General features: G+C 43.9%; 2 protein-coding genes across 2 annotated transcripts in view; both read left to right on the top strand.

Annotated features, from left to right (window-relative positions):
* Positions 1-1,294: 1,294 nt before the first annotated feature.
* LOC115369776 (protein NLRC3-like) lies at positions 1,295-11,447 on the top strand (the record flags this gene model as incomplete). The annotated part of the gene is made up of 4 exons (XM_030066443.1): positions 1,295-1,568; positions 5,141-6,908; positions 7,005-7,178; positions 11,279-11,447. Coding segments are annotated over exons 1-4 (2,385 nt in total), but the record flags the coding sequence as incomplete, so codon positions are not given.
* A 3,132-nt stretch (positions 11,448-14,579) lies between these two features.
* Positions 14,580-25,355, top strand: part of LOC115369775 (NLR family CARD domain-containing protein 3-like) — a 63,746-nt gene continuing 52,970 nt past the window's right edge. Inside the window, exons 1-2 of the mRNA XM_030066442.1 lie at positions 14,580-14,689; positions 14,825-15,071. Of these exons, the coding sequence (XP_029922302.1) occupies positions 14,580-14,689; positions 14,825-15,071 (357 nt within the window). The remainder of the gene's footprint in view (positions 14,690-14,824; positions 15,072-25,355) is intronic.

Here is a 25,355-nt window from a genome sequence, read left to right as displayed (position 1 = left end):
AAACAAACAATTTGTGTATAGTTTAAATAGTTGATTTGATCAACAAGAAGATTCAGGAAGGGATAAGATGAGGGTCGATGACGATGGATGTTAGTGTCGAGGGGAGTGATGGAAGCCGGATGAGGGTGGATGACGTGTTCGGAGAGATGAAGGAGTCGAGGCTGGAGCGTCTTGGAACCCGGGGGTGGAGACTCAGGGTGGGGGCACGTCTCGATGAGCAATTTCTTTGCTTCATCATCCCCCGGTGGTTCCTATGATGAAGGAAGAGAGGAGAATTACTGAGGGTTTGGGGGGGTGGGGTTTGAGAGAACTGAGACAAACAGGTTAGGCGTGCTTATATATGTGCGTGCAGGTATGTGGCTGGGAGAGGCACAGGTGATTTGGATTAACGAGGCACTGGTGTTGTGAATTAGTGAGAAGGAGCGGGGCGTGGTCCTGTTCCTGAACTTAGTTATAATAATAACTTCATTCAAAAACCTGCTATCAAGTCCAGTTGACCTTGATTTTAACCTCACTTGACTGTGTGTTGATGTGTTCCACATCAGTCAACGCTGGTTTGTTGGCATTTCCAGACATGCAGATAATCATCATCAAATGAATGCAGTTTTCTCAATGCCTTCAAACTAAATTAGAACATTCAGGTGTTTATTTGTGACAAAAGACAGATGTTTTGCTCATTTTTTAGAACCTCAAAGTGATTGGTGTAATTTTAAAGAGCAAACTGTGAACGGCTAAGGCGTTAGCCACCTGTGATGACCCGCATTACATTTATGATGTTGCGCACTGCACATATCGAGCAGCATCTGAACAAAAAAATCCACCTATTCACATTTTTACTTGCACACATGTGCATGTAACCCCAGTAGTGAGCTAGAAGGATTGACATGTAAAATGCAGCAGGCAAAGCAACGCCAGTCAAAGACCACCCAACTGTATGTATGGAATGTCCTCAGCAGTGCAGTTATTTTTTAGCTGAATAATAATTTGGGTTGAAAACGCCAACAGAATTTAGTGAATCAGTGAATTCAGTGAGTCAAGGGGACAGAGGCTGCCCTCAGAGGCCCCGGGGACGAGCTGCCCCTGAAGGGCTCAGGTGGCTTTATTTTCTGAGGGTGTACATCACTTCCTTCACTATGCTGTTGTCAGGGATGCATCAGGACGCATTACAAATAATACGTGGTCAAATATGTCCCAGAACCCTCTGCAGCTGGTTTGAGTGATGGGATCATGATGCGTCTTTTGAGGTCATTTTCACTTTCTTCTGTTTTTCCTCTGAGGGACCAACGATCCATCGATGGCGACTCCAGTAGTGCTGCTCCTCCAAGTTCTGAAGGATCTGAGAAATGAAGAGCTAAAAGAATTCAAGTGGTTCCTGCAGCAACCCGGCATCCTGAATGAGCTCCCGGCCATCCCAAAGAGCCAACTGGAGACGGAAAACAGGCACGAGACGCTGGACGAGATGGTCAAGACCTACAGTCTGTACACTGTGGAAGTCACCAAGATGGTTTTGACTCAGATAAACAGGAATGACCTCGTTGAGCAGTTGGCAGACTGCCCAAGTCCTGAAGGTAAGTCTTGGGAAGGTTCCAAAAAGAGGTGTGACGGCCGCCTGTCTCTGTAGGGCCTGCTTTGTGTTTTCCCCTGTGTTGTCTTGTGTGTATCTGTCTGTCTTTGCAGGTAACCCTGTAGGCGGGGTTTTGTTAACTGGGTGATCGGGAGCACCTGGCCAGTCTCCCTGAGAAACCCTCCCTGCGTTCCAAATCGCATACTTCTTCTTTTTACTTTTAGTATGTACTGACAAGAATACAAGGATACAAGGAAGTTTATTGGTCATTATACAACAGGTTGAATAAAGAAATTAAAGTGTGGTTCCCTCTTGATTGTTTAATTGATTGTATAAAAAATAAAATTATTAAACATGGAGGAGTGTAGATGGTGCATTTAGTAGTCTCACAGCCTGAGGGAAGAAGCTGCTCTGTAGTCTGGTGGTACGACAGCGAATACTTCTGTATCTTTTGCCTGATGGCAGCAGTTTGAACAGGCTGTGGCTGGGGTGGGTGTTGTCTTTTAGGATCTTTTTGGCTCTGTGCAGGCACCTCACCTCCCCGATATCACTGAGGCTTGGTAGATGGGTTCCAATGATGTTTTGGGCAGTTTTAATCACTCGTTGCAGAGTCTTCCTGTCCTGGGCCGTGCACATCCCATGCCAGTTTGTGATGTTTCCAGTCAGGATGCTTTCAATCGCTCCTTTGTAGAAGTTGACAAGAACTTGGCGTGGGAATTTTGCTTTCTTAAGTTTCTTTAAGAAATACAGCCGTTTCTGAGCTTTTTTAACCAGGGCAGAGATATGTGAAGTCCATGACAGGTTCTCTGTTATGTTAATTCCCAGGAACTTAAAACTGCTCACTTGCTCCACCTCAGCTCCATTGATGTAGACAGGGTTGTGTGTCTTTGCCTCCTTTTTTCTAAAATCAACTATCAGCTCTTTGGTTTTGCTGACGTTGAGCAGTAGGTTGTTTTCTGTGTTGCATTCTGCAAGATGGTTGATTTCCTCCCGATATGAAAACTCATCATTGTTGGAAATCTGGCCAATGATGGTGGTGTCATCTGCAAACTTCACAATAGAGTTTTCTCCATGTCGGGGGTTGCAGTCGTGGGTGTACAGCGTGAACAGGAGGGGGCTGAGCACACAGCCCTGGGGCGCTCCGGTGTTGAGCACTAGTGTGGAGGAGGAGAGACTGCTAATCCGAACTGACTGGGGTCTGTTTGTGAGGAAGTCCAGTATCCAGTTGCAGAGAGTGGTACTGATGCCCAGAGTGTTCAGTTTTCCAATCAGCTTCATGGGGGAGATTGTGTTGAAAGCTGAGCTGAAATCAACAAACAGCATTCTGATGTAGGTGCTGCTTTTCTCAAGGTGAGTGAAGACTGAGTGGAGAGCAGTGGAGATGGCATCCTCTGTGGATCTGTTGGTTCTGAATGCAAACTGCTGAGGGTCCAGACTGGCAGGGATGTTGTTTTTTATGTGCTGGAGAACCAGTTTCTCAAAGCACTTCATCAGGATGGGGGTGAGTGCCACAGGGCGGTAGTCATTTAGATCAGACACTGCAGACTTTTTAGGCACAGGGATGATGGTGGCTGTCTTGAAGCAGGTGGGAATGAGGTTATCCCTGACCTCCGACCTTCTTGCTCACTTCCTCCGCCGTCCGTAGCGCCACATTTGAATGTTGTTGTCAAAATGCCGGTGCTGTTTCATACTGCGCTGTCGTCTGTCTGATTTCTGATCTTCTGTCTTCCTGTCGCTGCTGCTGTACCTGAGCCAGGTGAGCGCCATGTGTGTGTGTGTGTGTGTGTGCGTTGTCTTCCATATGTGGGCGTGGCCTGTACACACTGCTCAGTCAGTGCCATGTAACTTCCGTGTGTAAAGGCTGCTCAGAAAGGTAGTTGTGACACCAGTTCAAGGCAAATGAACCTAAATCCAACTCCTTCACTTCTTTACAGGCTGTAAATCAGGTTGATAACAGTTGAAAAAATCATTCACAGATTAAAAGAAACACAGCTGAGTACACATAAGCTGTTCCAAATCTTTACCCAAACAAGCCAAGTTCAAGATTGGGCAGTAATTATTTATTCGCAGTATCATAAATTACTGCTATTCTTAAACCGTAGCTTTGTGAAAGGAACATGCTTATCAGGTAGCCTGTTAAGTATATCAGGAGTATATCAGGATCAGCATAGCTGATGTATATCAATATGATACATGTCTCTGCAAAATGGCTGAGCCAAATAAATCCCTAAAATTTCATTAAAAATGTTTGCAAGGTTGAGATTTTGTTGCCTGGTATCTCTAACACAGGCAGTTGGATGATGGTCAGTAATTTCATGGGCAAATACAGCATTGCATTTTTGAGGCTGATTCATTAAAATAATATATGTAGCACACACACACACAGTAAAATAATTCTCTAAAAAGGCTGCAACACCCTCAGCTGCAGCTGTCGTGTCACATCTGAAAATGTTTAAACTCTGTAGTGCAATTATATTGGCACTAATTTTGTAAGATACACTTCTAATATTCACAGGAACTAACCCAATACCTTTCCCATTTGAGAAGTGTAAAGGTGGGGTGCTCTGGTGGCTCACCAGAGTAGAGTGTGTACCATGTACCAAGGCAAGTCATCCTGTCTCTCTCTACTGTAACTGTCAAGTAAAGCAGAAATATAATAATAATCTTTTTTTTTTTTTTTTTTTTTAAGGCTGAAGGTGTTTCTATTTCATTAGACTTAAAACTGGATGTGCTGCTAGGAGGAGATAAAAAGACAGAAGATAAATAGGTGGGGTTATATGTTGATTGAAATAAGATTACACATAGAAACACTGTTAGGCCTGAAAGTCTGGCAAGGCAAATGTCTAATAGCCTGAGATACACTGATTGCACAGGGATGAGAGGAAGGTTCCAGACAGGAGGGGGGCAGTGAGTGAAGCGGCAATCAACAGCAGTTGCAGCCAATTCAGGGGTCTGTCCACTGACCATGGGACCACTGGTCACCACCATAAGGGGCGCTGGAGCAAAATGTCAGAATGTCATAATCCTGTCTATTAATGAACTTTAGTATTAATAATGCCTATATTCTTATTGTTGCACTGTATGCTGCATTTTGTGTGCTTATACCAGATGGCCATCTATCTACCAATCTATATATAACATGAGAATTGATATTTTACTTTACTGTTTATAAATATGAACCATTTGGACTGTATTGTCCTCGCTGTTTAGTGTTATGTGGTCACTATGGTCCAGACCAGTTGTTCAGTTGTCCCTTGCATGGTCCGTCCATGGTCCTGAAATGGTCTGGACCATAATGACCACACAAAGGATCACTGAACAACTGGTCTGGACCATAGTGACCTCCAGTGCTGCACATGAACTATAGCAATGCTTTATTAAGGAAGGTCCATAAGGGTATTGTGTTTATTTCACATTACCTATGCATATGTTGTCAAAAACATGATTTCAAGAGTAATTTATATATAATCAAGAACAGCAAAAATTGAAAGGAAGTCACACAAAAGTAGGCAATGCAATTAAGATTTTCTGTAGCATCCTCTAATTGATATCATCTGATGTTATTTCTTTATTCAGTCATTCTTGCTGACTGCCAGAGAAATCTCAAATTCAACCTGAAGGAGAAGTTTAAGGATTTGTTTGAAGGAATCAAGAAAGCAGGAAAGTCGATACCTTTGAACCAGATCTACACAGAGCTGTACATCACTGATGGAGAGAGTGGAGAGATCAATACTGAGCATGAGGTCAGACAGATTGAAGCAGCATCCAGGAAACCAGACACACCAGAAACACCAATCAGATGTGAAGACATCTTTAAACCTTTACCTGGAAGCGATCGACCAATCAGAAGAGTGATGACAAAGGGAGTGGCTGGCATTGGGAAAACAGTCTTAACACAGAAGTTCACTCTGGACTGGGCTGAACACAAAGCCAACCAGCACGTCCACTTCACATTTCCATTCACTTTCAGAGAGCTGAATCTGCTGAGAGGGAAAAAGTTCAGCTTGGTGGAACTTCTTCATCACTTCTTCACTGAGACCAAAGAAGCAGGAATCAGCAGGTTTGAGCAGTTCCAGGTTGTGTTGATCTTTGACGGTCTGGATGAGTGTCGACTTCCTCTGGACTTCAACAACAACCAGATCCTGACTGATGTTACAGAGTCCACCTCAGTGGACGTTCTGCTGACAAACCTCATCAAGGGGAAGCTGCTTCCCTCTGCTCGCCTCTGGATAACCACACGACCCGCAGCGGCCAATCAGATCCCTTCTGAGTGCGTTGAAATGGTGACAGAGGTGAGAGGCTTCACTGGCCCACAGAAGGAGGAATACTTCAGGAAGAGATTTAGAGATGAGAAGCAGGCCAGAAGAATCATCTCCCACATCAAGGCGTCACAAAGCCTCCACATCATGTGCCACATCCCAGTCTTCTGCTGGATCACTGCTACAGTTCTGGAGGGTGTGTTGAAGACCAGTGAGGGAGGAGACCTGCCCAAGACCCTGACTGAGATGTACATCCACTTCCTGGTGGTTCAGTTTAAAGTGCAGAATGTCAAATATCATGAGAAACATGAGAGAGATTCAGTCTGGACTCCAAAGAACAGGGAGATGATCCTGTCTCTGGGAAAACTGGCTTTTGAGCAGCTAGAGAAAGGCAACCTGATCTTCTATGAAGCAGACCTGGCAGAGTGTGGCATTGATATCAGAGCAGCCTCAGTGTACTCAGGAATGTTCACAGAGATCTTTAAAGAGGAGCGTGGGCTGTACCAGGACAAGGTTTTCTGCTTCATCCATCTGAGCCTTCAGGAGTTTCTGGCTGCTGTTCATGTCTTTGTGACATTCATCAAGTCTGGAGTCAATCTGCTGTCAGAAGAACAATCAGCCTCCCAACTAAAACTCCTCCAGAGTGCTGTGGACAAGGCCTTACAGAGTCCAAATGGACACCTGGACTTGTTCCTGCGCTTCCTCCTGGGTCTTTCACTGCAGACCAATCAGACTCTCCTACGAGGCCTGATGACACAGACAGGAAGTAGCTCACAGACCAATCAGGAAACAGTCAAGTTCATCAAGGAGAAGATCAAGGAGAATGAGTCTCCAGAGAGAAGCATCAATCTGTTCCACTGTCTGAATGAGCTGAATGACCATTCTCTAGTGGAGGAGATCCAACAGTACCTGAGATGGGGACGTCTCTTCAGAAAAAAACTCTCCCCTGATCAGTGGTCAGCTCTGGGCTTCATCTTACTGTCATCAGAGGAAGATCTGGAGGTGTTTGACCTGAAGAAATACTCTGCTTCAGAGGAGGCTCTTCTGAGGCTGCTGCCAGTGGTCAAAGCCTCCAAGAAATCTGTGTAGGTTCAGAGATAACTGGATATATTAAACACATAACATGAGGTTTTCTACACAAGAGAAACACATTTAAATTTATTGTTTTCATTTCTCCTCAGGCTGAGTGGCTGTAATCTGTCAGAGAGAAGCTGTGCAGCTCTGGCCTCAGTTCTCAGCTCCCAGTCCTCTAGTCTGAGAGAGCTGGACCTGAGTAACAATGATCTGCAGGATTCAGGAGTGAAGCGTCTCTCTGTTGGACTGGAGAGTCCACACTGCAGACTGGAGGCTCTCAGGTCAGGATTCCTCAACCTGCTCAACACATGACCAGTTCAGTCCTGATTTACATACAGTCACTAGGCCTGTCACAATAACAGATTTCGCTGTTGCGGCAGAAATTATTGCGATAAGTGATAATATTGTGTAATATTGTTCTTTTAAGACCATTTTTATTATTGTTGTAATTTTGACATTTTCAGACCATTCTTTAAATTTGTATTATGATAATATATATTTATGATAATCAAGGCATAATGATGCAATACACCGTTTAAAAGAGAAATAAACATTTATTCAATAAGAATATTTAAAAATGTAAACAAGAAAATTTAAATATCAGAAATAAAGAACACTTAAAAATACCTAAATAAATAAAGACCTGAAGAATACCAAAAAATGACCAACAGTCCCTGGAAACAAAAAGTGCACTGTATTAAAACAACAACAACAACAACAACAACAACAAAAAAACAAAACACACACACACACACACACACACACACACACACACAACCAAAAACGATTAAATGGACTCAGTCTGTTATCAAAAATTGCACTTGAATAAAAACAACCAAAAATATAAAAAACAGACTTTTCCTTTATTAAAAAAAAACACTCAAAAACTACACACAACCAAAACAAATTCTTTGTAAATAATATTTAGATAAATATTAAACATTAGCAGAGAGGCATAGACACTATCATTCCTTAACACTTCCAACACTTCCCTTTGCATCTTGGCTTGTTTTTTTTTTTTTCTTAACTGGGAACACTGGGCAGGCTGGTTGTGCTTTAGCTGTGCACTGATGTTGCTCATATTCCCTCTTTTAGTTTGGAGAGTTTGAAAACAAACGCGGCTCACCTGCTCGTCCAGGTGACTGGGCTCCCCTCTCTCATCTGCTCTGAATCCAGAACATTCCCACACAGGGGGTTTGGCTGCGTTTGGATTGGGAAGAAGTTCCATGTCGTTCTCGTTCGTTCTTTTCTCCGCCTCGTCTCGTGTGTGTGTGTGTGTGTGTGTGTGTGTGTGTGTGTGTGTGTAGCCCATGGCCCCGCCCCCCACAGAGACAAAGATACTCGATGACAAGAGCGTTCCCTCCGTTCATTCCTCTAATGAACCAGCTCACCTCGCTGAAGATGATGCTCGACAGTGAACGCTCTTGTCGTCTGGTCTCTTTGGTGGAGAGAGACGAGGAAAACAAACACACATGAATGTGGCAATTAATCACCGTCAGAAAAGTTACTGACTTCATTTAAATTTACCTTATGGCATATCGTGACAGGCCTCACAGTCTGCCCTGTAGCCAGCTGTGAGGACACTGAGGTCTGGAGCTCAGTAATAATGTTCTGTCTAAAAATAACAGTCAGAGCTGTATAACTGTATGAATAATGAGGGTTTGAAAATGTCTCTTTAAGTGTCTGTTGCTGTAGTTTGGAGGTGAGTGAGCGTGCTGGCCCAGCTCCTCTCACCCAGTCCTCCCAGTCCTCCCAGTCCTCCACTGTATACGCTCTGTGCTCAAGTGCTCCCAGTCCTGACACAGACTATGAGGTCATGACAACATTGTTTTTATGAAAAAAGGGAGAAAGGAAGCGCTGCTTGGATTTTATACAGGGTTTATACAGGAATCCTCAAGTTGAATTTACTACCTTTTACTACCTTTTTTTACTACCTTTCAAATATCTTTTACTACCAACACGGCATTGAGCAGCGGCTTTTTTTTTTTTTTTTTGGTGGGGTGTGTGTGTGTGTGTGTGTGTGGGGGGGGGGCGCATTTTTGTTATGGGGGAGAGAGTAATTGTTGGGGGGGACATGAAAAAATTGCTGTCTGGCACAACTGTACCACCCTCTTTCTCTGTTACGCTCCTTTGAAACTTGCTGTACAGCGTTGAGCACTCAGCATGTTGCTCACTGTTCTATTTCCACTACAGTCTGTCAAAGTAGCTTTACAAGAACTAGAAACTCAAAATAAGCTCTAAAAGTAGAGGAAATACCTTGAATAATCCAACTACATCAAACTATTCTTCAAAAAACATATTTTTTGTAGTGTCAACAAAAACAAAGCAAGATATGGCATCAAATAGTGACATACAGTATATGTTTGAGCTGTACACTGTCCCTTTGAGATCAAATAAGAAAATGAAATGAAACGATGCCACAAAATAATGCAATTTAAAATGCAAAAAAATATCTATCTAGAGACAAACTCAAAATATCAGTAAAATATGAACTATTTCTGACATTAATATCCTGACAGACTTTTTGAAAGAATAAAAAGCTCAGTATTTGCTCCTCCTGTGGTCTGTCCTCTCTCTCCCTCACTGTCTCATTAGCTGTTAGCTTAAACAGAGAGCTGAAAGAGGCAGGTTTTGGACCAAGCAGGGAAAATATCGCTTTTCATATTACAGCCTTGTGCTTGGTGAACAGGTGCTGTGATAAATGACTCACTGGCTTTCACTTGAGGAGGGGGGGGTCATAACTTTTTAACACTTAAAAACACACTGTTTTACATTTATAATTAGCACCGCTTGCATTGTACTTTCATTGAATATTATTATATTATTGAAAATTATTTGTTAGTGTTAACAATGTTTTTTTGGGGGGGACAACTTTATGGATGGAGGGGTCTTGTCCCCCCTGACCCCCCCCGGGATTTCCCCCTATGTGCCACAGCATCACAGCTTCAAACTCACTGATGTCTGGGGAGCAGAGCTGGACCATCAGGAGATCTGACAGTGTGTCCCAGTGCGTTGCGTGTCGTCCTTCTGAGCTGGCTAGGCTAACCCTGGCTAACCTCACAACATGTCACACGACGTCGGGGGAGCTATTTAAGTGTGACATACAACAAACAGATCACTAGCGCTAGCCGACAGGCTACGGGGAGCTACTGAAGTGCGACACACAAACATCACCGGACAAGCGCTAACGTTAGCTACCGTATGAATTTAAAGCCACCTCCTGCATAATTTATTGCATGACTTGGTGCAAATATTTCCCCGCCCCGTGGCAGACCTCCAAAATTAACTCGCCAAGGGAATATTTTAGGCGCATTTGGCGAGTGGCGACCGCTATTTTACGGCACTGCTCAGAGCTGCGAAAACTTACATTTTCCCATCTCGGCAAGTGGTTTGCTCACACTAACGTTTTGAGACCCGCATGAGCGCAACATGCGGCAGGTGAACCAATCACGTACACGCTACAGGGTGGCAAATGCAGTCAGGATCACTGATTGGCTATCAACGCCGACACAGGTCCTGGTGTCCTGCTCGCATGTATTTTTCGTTTTAATATTTCTTTAATTAAATGAACTGTAAAGAAAAAAATCAGCATCAATGGAAAAGTCATAATATATTGAAGGGATGATGAAAAAATTACTACCAATTACAATTGTGTTAGTTACCTTTTACTACCTTTTAAGGGCCTTAATTTGGGCTCCTTTTATTTACTACCTTTTACTACCTTTTACAACCCCGAGGATACCCTGTTATAGGGCTTTTGACTTGGCAGGTGATCTTCAGTTGGGCAGGTGAATAGTAGCTCTCAAACATAAACCAAGGAAGTCCTATACTCTTTGTAAAAAGTGCAGACAACCAAGGAAAAAGGAACTGAGGCACTCCGTCTTCTGGTAAACAATAATTTACAAAGAGTATAGGACTTCCTTGGTTTATGTTTGAGAACATTGTTTTTATATTTGCCTCTTCATGAAAACGTTAACCTCATAGGTGTGCATGTAGTTCCAACAGATTGTTCTGTCTCTCTGTCTTGTCACTGTGAAACTGGAGATACTGGAGAATTTGACTGAACTGAACTGATGAACTGAAACATAACAAGTCACCCTCAGTTGTCAACCTGCTGAATGAAACATGCAGCAAGCTGCTCTTCATCTAGAGACAATGTCAACCTCCCAGAGAGCAATTCTACATCTTACATGTACTAGACTGCTGAATATTTATTAGGCAAAATGTAAATTTTGCTATAAATTTTGATCAGTATCAAAGAAATGGCTCCAGCCATGCATACAGCTTCATGTCACTGAACAGATTCCTAAGCTGTGTAGGTTTTTGTGAAAACACAAAGCAGATGATGTGCTGGACTGATTGTGTTTGTGATGGTGTGCAGGCTGTCAGGCTGTCTGCTCACACAGGAAGGCTGTGCTTCTCTGGCCTCAGCTCTGAGCTCCAACCCCTCCCATCTGAGAGAGCTGGACCTGAGCTACAATCATCCAGGAGACTCAGGAGTGAAGCTGCTCTCTGCTGGACTGGAGGATCCAACCTGGAGACTGGAGGCTCTCAGGTATGGAGAGACACACACAATGTCTTACAGAGGCCTGAGGAATATTGTTTCATGTTGAATGGTGGATATGAGTGATGTGGTCTGCTAAATCCTTCATAGGGAAGGTTATTTACTGCCCATGTTTCCATCCTCAAAGAGAATCTGCTGCTCTGACTCTGTTTCTTCCTCCAGGGTGGACCATGGTGGAGAGCAGTGGCTGAAACCAGGACTGAGGAAGTGTAAGTGTGGATTCAATTGAATTGAATTGAATGTAACAGGGACAGTGCACATTAATGAACATTTCTGTAAATGTGTAAAGCCCCTGTAGGTCATCATGGGGTTTCTGGCTTCCCTTGGGGAGGCGTGTCTAACCTGGGGTGTATTCAGCGCAGACGTACCGGTACGTAACGTCAAGCTAACAGAAACGATAAAGCTCTGAACAACCTGTTGCATTACACAAGCGTTGGGAGTACGGAAGCCCAGAGGGCCATTCTCCTCGCGACTGTAGCCGAAGAACTGACTGAGCAGGACATTAGTTTACATGGATCATTAGTAACAGGGGTACTGCAATACATTCAATGTCCACTATGAAAAAAAAGTTATTGTTAAACATTGTTTCAAAGATTTGTACCATAGGCCTACACAAATGAGTTTTAAGTTTTAAGTTGAATAAAAGTTGCCATATGATTGAAGAAAAACAATAAACTATGTCTCATCTATCATCATACTTACCACATACATGTGCTTTTACCTCTTCAAATGAGGGGTAAAATTTTAAACATAGGCTACACTGAAAGCCATAATGGAGCACTATTGTTTCACGGAGGCTTAAATACAGGCTGATGCTGATTGGATAACACCTGTGACACGCCCACAAAACAGAGGAAAACTACCTGTGAGGCATGTTGCTCTCTGTTACAAAACATCACAACGTCAGACAACGTTACGTATCGTAACGTCGTTGAATACACCCCTGTTCTCTCCCTGCAGCACTGATTAGTAACTCTGCTCACCTGGGCCCAGTGTGCTGAGGTGACTTAAACTCCTGCAGTAGGCCAGCTCCTCCTCCCTCCGCTCCTGGCCACCTTTGCAGGCACACTGTGTTTTTGGTTTGGTTTGATGATGTTGGTTTGAGTTTTCCTTTTGTTATGTTGGCACCTTTACAACACCCTCACACACATACATACTCACTCATGCACACCACACACCACTGACTTTACTGATGTCCACCCCTCATTTGGTAAACACTTAATTAGGTCTAATTTGGTTTAATCTGGTTTAACAAAATATTATTTGGCTTTTAACATGGTGCTGTCTCCCTTCTTTGTTGTGACTCCCTGAGCCAGGTCATGACAAAATGCACCAGAATTTGCCAAAAGGTTATGTTGAGAATAGTGTGTTTCTGAATATCTGCTGGGACCTCTCTGCCCTGGACAGCAGCTCCGGGCAGAGAGCAGACTGGACACACAGATTTCTTGTTTTGCCTTTTATACAGGGAACTTTGGCATTACAGATGAATGGAGCTTTACAAAGTTGTGAGGGGATAATCTTTGAGCTATTGCTGCCTACAATAAGTGCCTGACTGAAAAGAGAAGGACCTGTGGCGTCCTGAAAAGTGCCTGAACAAAATGTAATCCACGTATGCTCCTGCTAACAAAGGCTGAGAGGGGAGGAGCCACACCATGAACAACTCTGTCAGTCACACACACATCTGCATACCTGAGCAGGTTTTCCAGCTCAGGAACTTCTATTTCCTTCAAAGTGGGCGCTGGTGGAAGTGATGCGGCCTCTTATCAAGAGTCTCCAGTGTTTGTTTCTCCAATAACTGTAGTGGCTTCAGCAGGTGGGCGGACTGGCCATCTGGACGTTCTGGAGAATACCGGCCGGCCGGTCTTTTTTTTTTTTCCTCCCCTTTTTGCTTGTAATCTACTGTTGTTCCATGTCCGGACCGATAGGTGGCAACAATGCGCCGGTAGGCCCTTAGATGCGCAGGCTTACTCGCCACTCAGCCGTGTCAAAGATACTCGTGGTCGTGTGTGCAAGTTGAGATGACTAGAGAGAGACCATCAGGGCCGCCGCTCCCTATACGCAGACTACGCTTTTGGTGGGCTTTTGGTGACCGAGGCAGGGCTCTCAAGTCTCATTGGGAGAAGGGAAGCAAATCTGGGTGGCTCAACCCCTCCAGTGGTTTCACCTGCACCTGCACCACCAAGAAAAAACATTCCAAAGCTGCACCGGCACCGTACGAGTCCAAAAGGCAGAGCGCACTGACATAGATTGTGTAACAAAGCGAAGAGGTGCCACTCCGCTCTGTTTTCACTGGCTAACTGCAGCACACTGGCTTAGCTTGTCTATTCAGAGAAGAGGTATCACTTTGGCTTATTTTTCAATCTGTTATCACATGCATACTACTGCTCATTCATTGGTAGCTGAATTGTTAGGTCTGTTTGATAAGTAATTTACATTTTTAAAACAAACAATAATTTAACATGTTGTTAAATCATTTGTGTGCATTTTAGTTATTAACATTTTACACTGACATTAAAAACACTCTTTTGGTAGTAAAACAGTAAAGTAATAGAGTAAAAGGTAAAAAACGGAATTCCCAAAACTTTAAGGGAGGGGGGAGAGGGTGAGTTTTCGTGCATCCGTTGTTTTGGGCCGGGCTTAGTCAAAGTCCAGGGCTGTTTTTTAGTCCGGCCCTGGGCTTCAGTGCTGTGGAATCAGCCTGTGAGCAGCTTGTTAAAGCACAGCTAATGTGAGAAAGGATCACTGACTGCAGCAACATCTTAGCAGCTTGACTTGACATGGAGTTCCTCATGAGCCTCAAATTCAACAAACTCAGTTTGACTCGTTGACAGACTTTTTTTCCCCGAGCCTTGAAGGAGAGATGGCAGTGGATCGGAACGCTGAGATCCTTCAATTCTGTTGCGACTTGTTGCCACTTCTGTTTGACTCCTGAACACAAAGCAGCAAACATTCAGCTGTTTAGATGCTGCAGCTGCAGTTTCTGCTGTTTGTTCTCAGCTGCTTTTACCTGCTGAACCAAACCAAGCAGCTGTCTGTGTGGTGCAGGGAGAACAACCTGCTCCTTAACACAACCAAAACCAAGGAGCTAATCATTGACTTCAGGAGGAACAAAACGGACATGTTACCACTAACCATTAACGGGGACTGTGTGGAGAGGGTGGCAGACTTCCGCTTCCTGGGAGTTCACATCGAGGAGGGCCTGACCTGGGGTGTGAACTCCACAGAGCTGCTGAAAAAGGCCCAGCAGAGACTCTACTTCCTGAGGGTGCTCAGGAAAAATAATATCACCCAGAGACTGTTGGTGTCCTTTTATCGCTGCTCCATTGAGAGCATACTAACTTATTGTATCTGTGTTTGGTACAGCAGCAGCACAGCGGCCCAGAAGAAGGCCCTCCAGAGGGTCATCAACTCAGCCCAAAAGATCATCGGCTGCACCCTTCCCACACTGGAGGAACTGCACAGTTCCCGCTGCCTCAAAAAGGCTCAGAACATTGTTAAAGACACTTTCCATCCTGGTCACAACCTGTTTGAGCTGCTGCCATCAGGCAGGCGATACAGAAGCATCAAGGCCAGGACAAACAGGCTGAAAAACAGCTCCTACCCCACTGCAGTAAATGCACTCAATGCTGCTAAGGGACAGTGCAATTAATTTGTGAATTTGTGCCTGTGCGTTTTCACTGTTTACTGTTTTTAAATTCTATTTATTATGTGTTTTGTTTGTTTGTCCTTTTTTACAATTTTTTTCTGTTTTAATGTTGAATGAATGTTTACCATTAGGGATCGCACTTTTAATTTCGTTGTACATTGTACAGTGACAATAAAGACATTCTATTCTATTCTATTCAAATCACATTTGATGGGTCACAGGTGTAGCCTATCACCATAGGCGGCGCTAGGGCATCGGGAATGGGGAAGCTAAACAAAAAAAAAATGTTACCCAGCAGCAGCAGACTGACGCTTATAATAATAAAGGCTCCATCTTGCTAACAAGACCCAATGAACCCTATTTAACTGAGCATTACACTCAAAATTACAATAATATTTCATATAGGCTAGGCTGATATTGCTGATGTCATCAAACTGAGATGGCGCAGCAGAATAATTCATTCATTCTTTACACAGATTAATACTCATTATACTGTAGTAGCCCATATTAATTCATTAATTATAAAACGGGTGCTTCCCATCCTTAAATGTGATTGGCTGAGCTGCGTTCCATGCTGTTGTAAAATCAGTGTAACCCTCTGGCAGACCGCAGCACAAAATATCCCTGCGCCACTGTAAACGGACAGAGCGTTGCCTAGCAACCAACTACTCTGCGCTCCACTTCCTTGTTAGGTCACATTTGTCTTTTGTAGACTTTTGTGAACAAAATGTCAGACTTTGTGGTGAATTTTGATTTGCTGGGTGGCCTGAGCCTGGATGAGTGGTTGGAGGAGCTGCTTGGTGTCTGTTAAAAGACGCTGAATTCACCACCAGCAACAATGTTTTCACCGGTGTGGTAAAGAAACTCCGCCGAGAAGGACGTGACAAATCTTCCCACCACCAAGCCATAACCGAGGCAGACTGCCAGAAGATGAGGCACTTTCAGGCACCAAGTTCAGACACACCTTGGGGGCTTGTCTGTAAAGTCTGGTTTGATGTGCAGCTTCATATGGGACGCAGGGCGAACGAGGGCAACCGCAAATTAAAGGCCGACTCCTTCAGCATTCGCCATGACGAAAATGGCCTAAAATATGTCACCCTGTCTTTGAACAAATGCACAAAAAAATCACAAAGATGCTGCCGAAAAAACATAGAAAGCCTGAGGGGATTCATATATGAGCAGCCGGGTAACCCACTGTGTCCGGTGGCCTCCCTGGAGAAATAGCCTACCTCTCCCTGCTGCCTCCTGATCCTCCTGCCTTTTATCTCCACACAAAGTGGACACAGTGGGCTCTAGTTTCGCAGACCCGGCGAGGCGGGGACACAGCGCAACTGCGCTTCGCCAACTGGGTGTGGCCAGGCGGATTTTGCAAGTTTGGCACGCCGTGCTCGGTGGACTCCGCCATCCCTCCTACCGGCGGAGGGGAGGAGAGAAGGCGTGGAGTGGGTTTGACACAGCCGATTCACATTTAACCAATCAAATGAGCCCCTGTCCTCGCCTTTAAAATGCGCCGGGCGAAGGCGTAATGAACATTTACACAGCTGACATGGAGGAAGAGAGCAGCAGCAGCAACACACACTCAGGACAAAGAGGCCAGTCTTGACTGCTGGAATGTTGCTGGAGCTTCCATCCATCCATCCATCCATCCATCTGTCCATCCATCCATCCATCCATCCATGCATCTATCCTTACATTCGTCTTCCTCATTCCCGTCTTTCCATTACCTACCTGCCTCGCATCTCTCTTTTTCCAGTTCTGTCACCGTCTGTTAAAGTTATTGATTTTTACGAGCAAATATAAATTTAACTGTGAAGCCCCCATTTTTAATGAATGTTTTTACCTCAAAGGATAATCCTCGCCATATTCAAATAAATAGCCTACACGTTTGTTTTGCAACTTTCAACTCCATCACTTACCCCAATGGCAAATTTCCTTTGGCTTGAATGTGGCCCAAATGAACAGCAAAGATGTGGCCCAGTTACGGAAGTGAATGACGGTCCATATCTGGCCCAGGTATATGAAAGCTGTGTTTGAACCATAACATAGCCAGACCTCTGCCACAGCTGGACCAACACCAAAAGATCATATGGCTTACAGCTGGGCCTCATACGGCACGCCTGTATGGCTGAGTTCTGGTAAAGCCTCATGGCTCTTATGTGGCCCACATGTGGCTCACAGACCAAAAGCCAGATTTTACCCAGAAGCTAACCTAATTTACACCAAACCTTTTACCTGGCTCACTTTCGGAAGTGAATGATGAGCCACATCTGGCCCTGGGGTGTATTAGCTTTAACTGAACCATAACAAAACCAGACTTCTACCAGGAGTGAACTAAATATGGTCCTTATGTGGCCTTCATATGGTTGACAGAGTGACATTACTTGAAGTGAATGACAGGTCTGCTGGCACCAAATAACAATAATAATTTTAGTGCAATATGAGCAGTGATTAAGTCGCCCTGTATATGGATCACTTTAACCATCCATGATATGTATGAAAATGAAACACACAAGTTTTGCTTCAAAGTTTTATTTCACAAAATGTAGTGCAAACAAAAATGAACAGTACAAAAAATATGAACAGTATGTAACTATAAATGAACAGTTTAAATTGAGCTTAACTGTCAGCTCCAGCTCTTTTCTTTTCATTAGCAGTTTTTTCTCTCTTTTCTCCCACCATCTCTGTCACCAGCCAGATGAAGCCATGTCTGAGACTGAGGAAGTCACTGGGTTTCTTCTAACAGCACCTTCACAATGCAGAACATTAGAAAGAGTAGTGTTATTGTAGCTTTTGATATAATGTAATGCACTGCAAATTTTCAAAAAGTTTTTATATTTCATAAACTGTATGTATGACTTTCAGCTGAATCAGTCACTCACTTGTCAGATGCATAGAGAGGGAGGAGACAGGCCAAGGAGTGTCACCTCTCACGTGACACTGGTTGCATCACTACAGAAAAGTACTGTGATTGGTTCGTTGCGGCCAGGGGATTGTGGGATTTGTAGTTCTTGAAAGACCACACTTAAGCTAGGTTACTCGCTAAACCAGTCTCCCGGTCCGCACACACACTTTTGAGGGCAAAGGCGAGTGAAATGTTTGCACTAAGAGAAGCACATAGAAACTGAAAGATGGCCACTCGACCATATATTCATGTTGGTGGACGGGCAGAGGCGCCGCGCATAGATCTCTGGCTTCATTACTCGCTAACGTTAGCAGCTAATCACCACTGACACGCCTCAGCTGCGTTAGCACCCAACGTTAGCAGCTAATATAATTTATATACGGTATATAAATTATATTAGCTGCTAACGCCCAGTGTGGTATTACCACAGTGGCATTAGCAGCTAAGCAGCTAATATAATTTATAAACCACACGGGAGCTGCGTTAGCTGCTAATATAATTTATATACCGTGCTTCATATGGCTTCATATAGACACAGGTGCTGTGTTAGCAGCCAATGTTAGTAGCGCTTAAAGTTAGCGACCGCTTTTAGCAAAATCAGACATTAGAGATCATTAAAGTTGAATCAAACATTTTCATCCTAAAAGCAGCAGGCTTAGCGAGGATGCTAACGCAGCCATAAGCCTGTGTCTAGTCACCGCCTTCACACGTCTTAAAGAAGAACAGACTTCTGTTTGGCAAATCATCTTATAGTTTTCTCCTCCAAAGACCAAAGGTTTTGTGGAACCATAACTTAGTGAGAATAAAATCTCCATTTATTATCATTAGTTCAACAAAATTTAAAAGAGAGCCAGGGGAAAAATTAGGCAAATAAGGTCCTGGTCATGTGCTGCAAAAGCCTCCACTCTGCCACCTGGGCAGGTGTCAGAGTGTATGGCCAAACTGAAGGTTAGGATGTGGCCCACATGTGTTCTGCCATATCACATTTGCCAGTTACAAGTCAGGTGTGGCCCAAAAGTAAAATCTATTATCTGGGCCAAGTGCTTCAATTACAGAACTGTCCCAGAGGAGAAATCCCCTCCATTTTTGAAGTTATGGCCAAACCAATGTGGTTATGATGTGGCCCTCATGTGTTTTGCCGAATCACATCTCAGCCAGACAGAGGTGGCAAAAGTACTGACATTCTGTACTTAAGTAGAAGTAAAGATACTTGTGTGAGAAAAGACTCTGGTAAAAGTAGAAGTACCAATTCAACTTCTTTACTCAAGTAAAAGTAAGAAAGTACAGGCTCTGAAATGTACTTAAGTACAAAAGTAAAAAGTAAAAATGATTTTTTTTTTTTTTTTTTTTTTTACCATTAATGATACATATACCTTTTTGATAACTTTTTGATTAAAAAAAAGTTCAGGGCACACAAAACAGGAACATTTCCTCTTTTATTAACAACCTGCAAAGTGCTGGTACAGAGAGAATGAAAATCACGCAACATTCTAGTTTTGCTGCAAGCCCAGTTTCACACAATAATCAAGACTGAACTGACCAGAGGTCTTGAATGAGTACCTTGATCACAGCTTTGGTACTCTCAATACTTAATATACTTAACGTATATGACTTTTAGCAGATTTTTTCTTGCTTCTCCGACTCTGTTTTGTTGTCGGCTAACGTTATCTTCCCTGGCAACTGTCTTCCTCCATGGCTCCAGATTTCTCTTTATGGTTTTCTTTTTCTTAACTGCTCTCACGCCCCGCGCCCTCTCTCCCTTTCCCTCTCTGTGCAGGGTTTCCTCCAGGATTTTTGGAAACTGTGGGGGAGGGCTTCAGCGTTAATGTTAATAATTTTTACCACGGATCTTTTGTAGCACAGAGGAGATATGCTGCTCAAACACTCAGTATGTAGTGTTGGTGTATGTTTATGAGTTGTAGAACATAATAAATTATCTTGAAGGAGTAGATGTTGACTCCAATAATTTAAAAATATGTTAAATTATTATTTGTTTTAAAAATGTAAATTACTTATCAAACAGACCTAACAATTCAACTACCAATGAATGAGCAGTAGTATGCATGTGATAACATAGAATGAAAAATAAGCCGAAGTGATACCTCTTCTCTGAATAGACAAGCTAAGCCAGTGTGCTGCTGTTAGCCAGTGAAAATACAGCGGAGTGGCAACTCTTCGCTTTGTTTCACAATCTATGTCAGTGCGCTGCTGTAGCCTGGAGAGTTTCTCTGCCTTTTGTTCTCGTACGGTGCCGGTGCAGGTGTTATAATGTTTTTCTTGGCGGTAACGAGCTCGCCCGCCCCACCAAAAAGAGAGAGAGAGAGGGAGACAGAAGTAACGAGCCTGTTTTGACAATGTAAGGAGTAAAAAGTACAGATATTTGTGTTCAAATGTAGGGAGTAAAAGTAAAAAGTCGGCAGAAAATTAAATACTCAAGTAAAGTACAGATACCTGAAAAATCTACTTAAGTACGGTAACAAAGTATTTGTACTTCGTTACTTCCCACCTCTGCAGCCAGAGGAACCAGCTAGATGCCACATGTGGCCCAAAAGTCAATGCTATCAGGGTACTGATGCAACAACACACTAGAGATTAAAACAAAGGTTGAAGTTTTTACATTCGCTGTTCTAAACGCCCAGAGTCTGGCAAGGAACTGATGCATTTTACATTTTCAATTTGTGTGGAGTCAGGGTTTCCTCTAGAAAAAAAATTGGCACCTGTCAGTTTTCAGGTTTTCAATTTACCGGACAAATGTTTGAAATTCCGGTCAAATATTATCTGAATTTATTGAGCTTAAAATTATATGCAGGCTATATAAGAATGATATCAAGGCATGTCAATTTATAGCGTAATATTTTTATTGAAAAGAGGCTGTATCAAATTAAATGAGTGCCGTCAACTGACTCACGTGCGTAGCTTCTAAAATAAATAAGCCTGTGCTCTTTTAACATGAACATTGCATACAATTGCAACTACAATTTGCAAACACAAAAAAAGGCTCATACCATTTTAATAACGCGGCGTGCTGCCAACTTGAAATCAAATAGATGCAATAAAAACTTAATTCAGCAGCTGAATTAAAATCCAAATTCTCAAGTGTCTCTCCACAACTTGCAATGCGCATCAGTCTTGTGACCTTGTTCTCCTCCAGGCGACTTCGCTGCTCTGTTTTGATCCGGTTCTGCAGAGAGAAACCTCTCTCTCTCTCTCTCTCTCTCTCTCTCTCTCTCTCTCTCTCTCTGGTACACTGGAGACAGGGATCACGCAGTCTATTTTTTTTTTTTTTAAACAGTAATAATAATAATAATAATAATAATACTATAAATAAAATTACGTGGAAATTGACTGTTTTAATAAAATTCAAATTGTGAATATTTTCACCGGACATTTACAAATTAAAAATTAGTCCGGTGATTACCGGATAACGGAAACCCAGAGTGGAATATTTATATATATGGAAGAAGAACTGTGTAGTTGGGCGGCATGGTGGTGCAGTGGTTAGCACTGTCACCTCACAGTGAGAAGGTCCTGGGTTCGATTCCCACCCAAGGTCCTTTCTGTGTGGAGTTTGCATGTTCTCCCCGTGTCTGCTTGAGTTTCCTCCGGGCACTCCAGTTTCCTCCCACCGTCCAAAGACATGCAGGTCAGGTGAATTGGAGGAGCTAAATTGCCCCTAGGTGAGACTGTGTGTGTGAATGTCAGTGTTTGTCTGTCTGCCCTGCGATGGACTGGCGACCTGTCCAGGGTGTCTCGCTGCCTTCGCCCTATGAGCACTGGGATTGGCTCCAGCAACCCCCCGCGACCCTAGTGAGGATAAGCGGTTTAGAAGATGAATGAATGAATGAACTGTGTAGTTAACAGGAGCAGCTCCAGACACCATGACTGGAAAAAAGACATCACCGTACTGGACACACTGTTTGACTGACAGGTGATCAGGTTGGGTTTCCATGACGCTGCCAAACGGTGCCAATCTCCTTTGACCTGACATCAGCTGTGACGGGACAGTCGATATGGAGATAAATTTATGTGCTGATTGAGATAGTAGCATTGAATAGTGGTTTTTGTGGGTATTTATTGTTAATGTGCCTGACAGTCTGTGAGGTTGTGGTGACGTGTGCGCACTGCCCGCCTGTCAGCCAAACTTCCACTGCGCCGGCTCCGCTCCGCCTTGCACTGAAAGTAGACGTGGTTTCAGATGGTGAGCTTTTGGCGCACCTCGGCGAAGCCTTTTGGCATGAAACTGTCACTGTGCCAAGCTGAATCTGTAGACACCTCCCCCCGCTGCGCTGCCACTCCCATCTTTGCTCACCTCGGTCTTTGAAACTTGCAAACCGTCCACCTCTCCGGTTTCGCCGGTCGAAACTAGCTCTGCGCGGGGTTCGCCTCACTGCACCACCCCGCGCTGCGCCGGGAAACTAGAGCCCAGTGTGACAGCGCCGATGTATGGTAAATTAACAGTATACTTTTATTATTATTGTTATTGTTACAACCGATGTTAGTCATAGGCCTACGTCTGAGCAAAAACGCACCTGTCGCCAAACGCACACCACCAAAAGAGGAGTCCAAACATAACTGAACACTATTTTAACAATTGTGCTATTAATGGAAATATCCAATTCAACATTAACGAGCCCAAATAGCCTGATGTGACATGATGATGGCACTAGATGAAAAAGCAATCTTAGCGTCTGTGTTGCTTGGCAACCGTTCTGTCCACTCTATCTTGCTTGGTGGAAGAATGAATAGTTCTCAATTTTATTGTTGCATTATTACCAATAAATTATTGATTTTTTTATGTGTTTATTTTATGGGCTATATGTAGGGTAACCGTTTTATATTAGAACGCCCCTCAGCTAGGGCTGGGCGATATACCGAAAATTTACCGATACCAAAATTTATGACGATAACCGACGTCACTTTGCTCATGTCGGTCTGTTCGGTATTTTAAAAAAACAAAATAAAAGTCGTCTTTGTCTTTTTTGGCTGTGTAGGCAGGAATGTTCATGTCCCTTTAAGACGCTGTACTACGTGTCCAGCGTGTGTGGTCACGTGACTCCACCCCTCCAGTCTGCAACAAGAAGGGAACAGTGTTGCCAACTTGGCGACTTTCTCGCTAAATCTGGCGACTTTCCAACTCTCCATGGTGACTTTTTTTGTCAAAAGTGACTAGAGACAAATCTAGTGACTTTTCCTGGTGTTACTGGAGACTTTTCTGGTATTTTGGAGACTGAAAGCTCGTGTCGTTCCTCTGCAGTTCCTGTTCTCAGCGAGCAGCGGGTGCTGACGCGAGCCCCTCCCCCGCCCCAAAGTCCTCCCAGGCGGTCACAGCCTCCAGCTGCAGTCAGGAGAGGAGCAGAGAGGAGACCCACCACTCCGCCTGCAGGCAGCAGATGAATCACACATGCACAAAGCCGCGTTGATCGCGCCCTTATTCCTCTCCTACAGCGCCCATTACACTCCATTACAATCACATGCAAATCGCAAATTATGCAAATTAGGCGATGACGTCATTTGGCGACTTCTAGCAACTTTTAGGAGAGCCAATAGCTTCTTTCCTTACTGAGGAGCTGGCAACACTGGAAGGGAAAGAGACGCTGAGGATGGAGGACGGCTCAAATGTAGAAGCGGCTCGAAGTCGATTCAGTCGAGGACGACTTGCTTATCATATTTTATACTTTAAACTTGGTTTGACTGTCAGTGGTTCAATAAATTTAACTTAAAGTATTTCATATGTATTTTCTTCAGTTATTCTCAGACAGAGTTAGAGTCGCACTTCTCAGGATGCAAACTTGTCGCCTTTCGGCTCCAATCTCTGTGTTTTTGGTCAGTCGGGTCGTTCACGTGAATCGTGTAGTTTGGAAGAGACGCCTGGCCTCCGAGTCCCATGGAAAGTTTTAACGTTAGTTTGAAGGAACCGCCTTACGTTAAATTGGGGGGGGGGGTTTGTGGAGCAAGAAAATATGCTGCCATTGCCCCATCTAGTGGCGAATGGAAAAAACTTTCCTTCCACTGCAATAAATAGGTCCAGGGAGGCATACTGTCAATATCACTGTCAATTCACAAAAAAACAACAATAAAATAAATATTTATAGGCTATAGCCTAATTTTAGTGACAATTTTGGGGAAGCTAAGCTTCTCCTAGCCTCTTAATAGCGCCGCCTATGTCTATCACAACAACAGCCTCCAGACGCTGTTGGCCGTTCCACTAGACGTTTTTCTCTTTGTCTCATGGCCCACCGGCCCACCAGGGAAATCCCCGGGGGGTGTGTGTAATGCGGGGCGAGTCGGGTGGGGGTCCGGGGGGTGTTTGTAATGCGGGGCGAGTCGGGTGGGGGTCCGGGGGGTGTGTGTAATGCGGGGCGAGTCGGGTGCACTGCGGGACCGCGTCTTCCTCCAGTGCCTTTTTTTCCTTTCGCCCTTTCCGCACCACCTTTCCTCTTTTTTCCCCGGATTTGGGGAATTAATTTCTTAACTTGCGCCTCCTCTCCTTTCCTCCACAGACACACACACACGAGTCGCGACACCACCTCCTCAACTCGCTGCCTGTGTTTACAGTGCACTCGGACTGTTGGGGCGGGTGTTCATCAAAACAAACCAATCAGGTCTTGAGCTCTTCACAGGCTGCTGGCCCCTGATTGGCCTGTCCGTCTCTCTGACTCAAAAAAAAAGGTCAGACTGGCGAGGCAGCCGGACCAGACCGGCCTGACAGCTGATTGGCTGGCGACCTGTCTGAAAAAAAAAAAAAAAAGACAGACAGGCCACCAGGCCAGTGACAGGCCGGCGGTTCTCCTGATGTGCAGTCCGGGCCTGGCAGCAGTAACACTTCATGTCTGTTCTGCAGGATGAATGTTTTCTTCAGCGGCTGTGTTCATGGTTTTGACAGCAGAAATATTAGTTTGGAGAAATGTGCAAAATCAAATGAGACAAACTTCATGTCATTATGTCAGAAAAAGCAAACAATGAAGCGCTGCAACAAGCAGTGTTTCCCTCTTTAACAGCTTCTTCTTCACCAAATTGAACAAACCTGACAACCAATCACAGCTCTTTGCTGTCATGTTGAACCAATGAGTGAAGAGCTTTAATTTAAGGTCATAAAAATTATACATGAAGCATCTTGTGAATGTAGTTTCCAACAAGTGAAAAATGATCTGAATAGAGAAATATTCACATCTGTATCCAGAAATCTGTAAAGTGTAAATGTAGTTTAGTTTGTGTAGAAATGGCTCTTCCAGATGTGAAGTGAATTTCCACAGCAGTTTGTGACGTCCATTCATTCAGATCCTGCTGTGAATGAAGAGGACGGCTGACACCATGTGTCATCATCAAAGAGTTAACAAATCAATAAT

This window comes from Myripristis murdjan, chromosome 13 (assembly GCF_902150065.1).
Source record: "Myripristis murdjan chromosome 13, fMyrMur1.1, whole genome shotgun sequence".
NCBI classification, from domain to species: Eukaryota; Metazoa; Chordata; class Actinopteri; order Holocentriformes; family Holocentridae; genus Myripristis; species Myripristis murdjan.
This window is presented reverse-complemented; position numbering and strand designations above follow the sequence as displayed.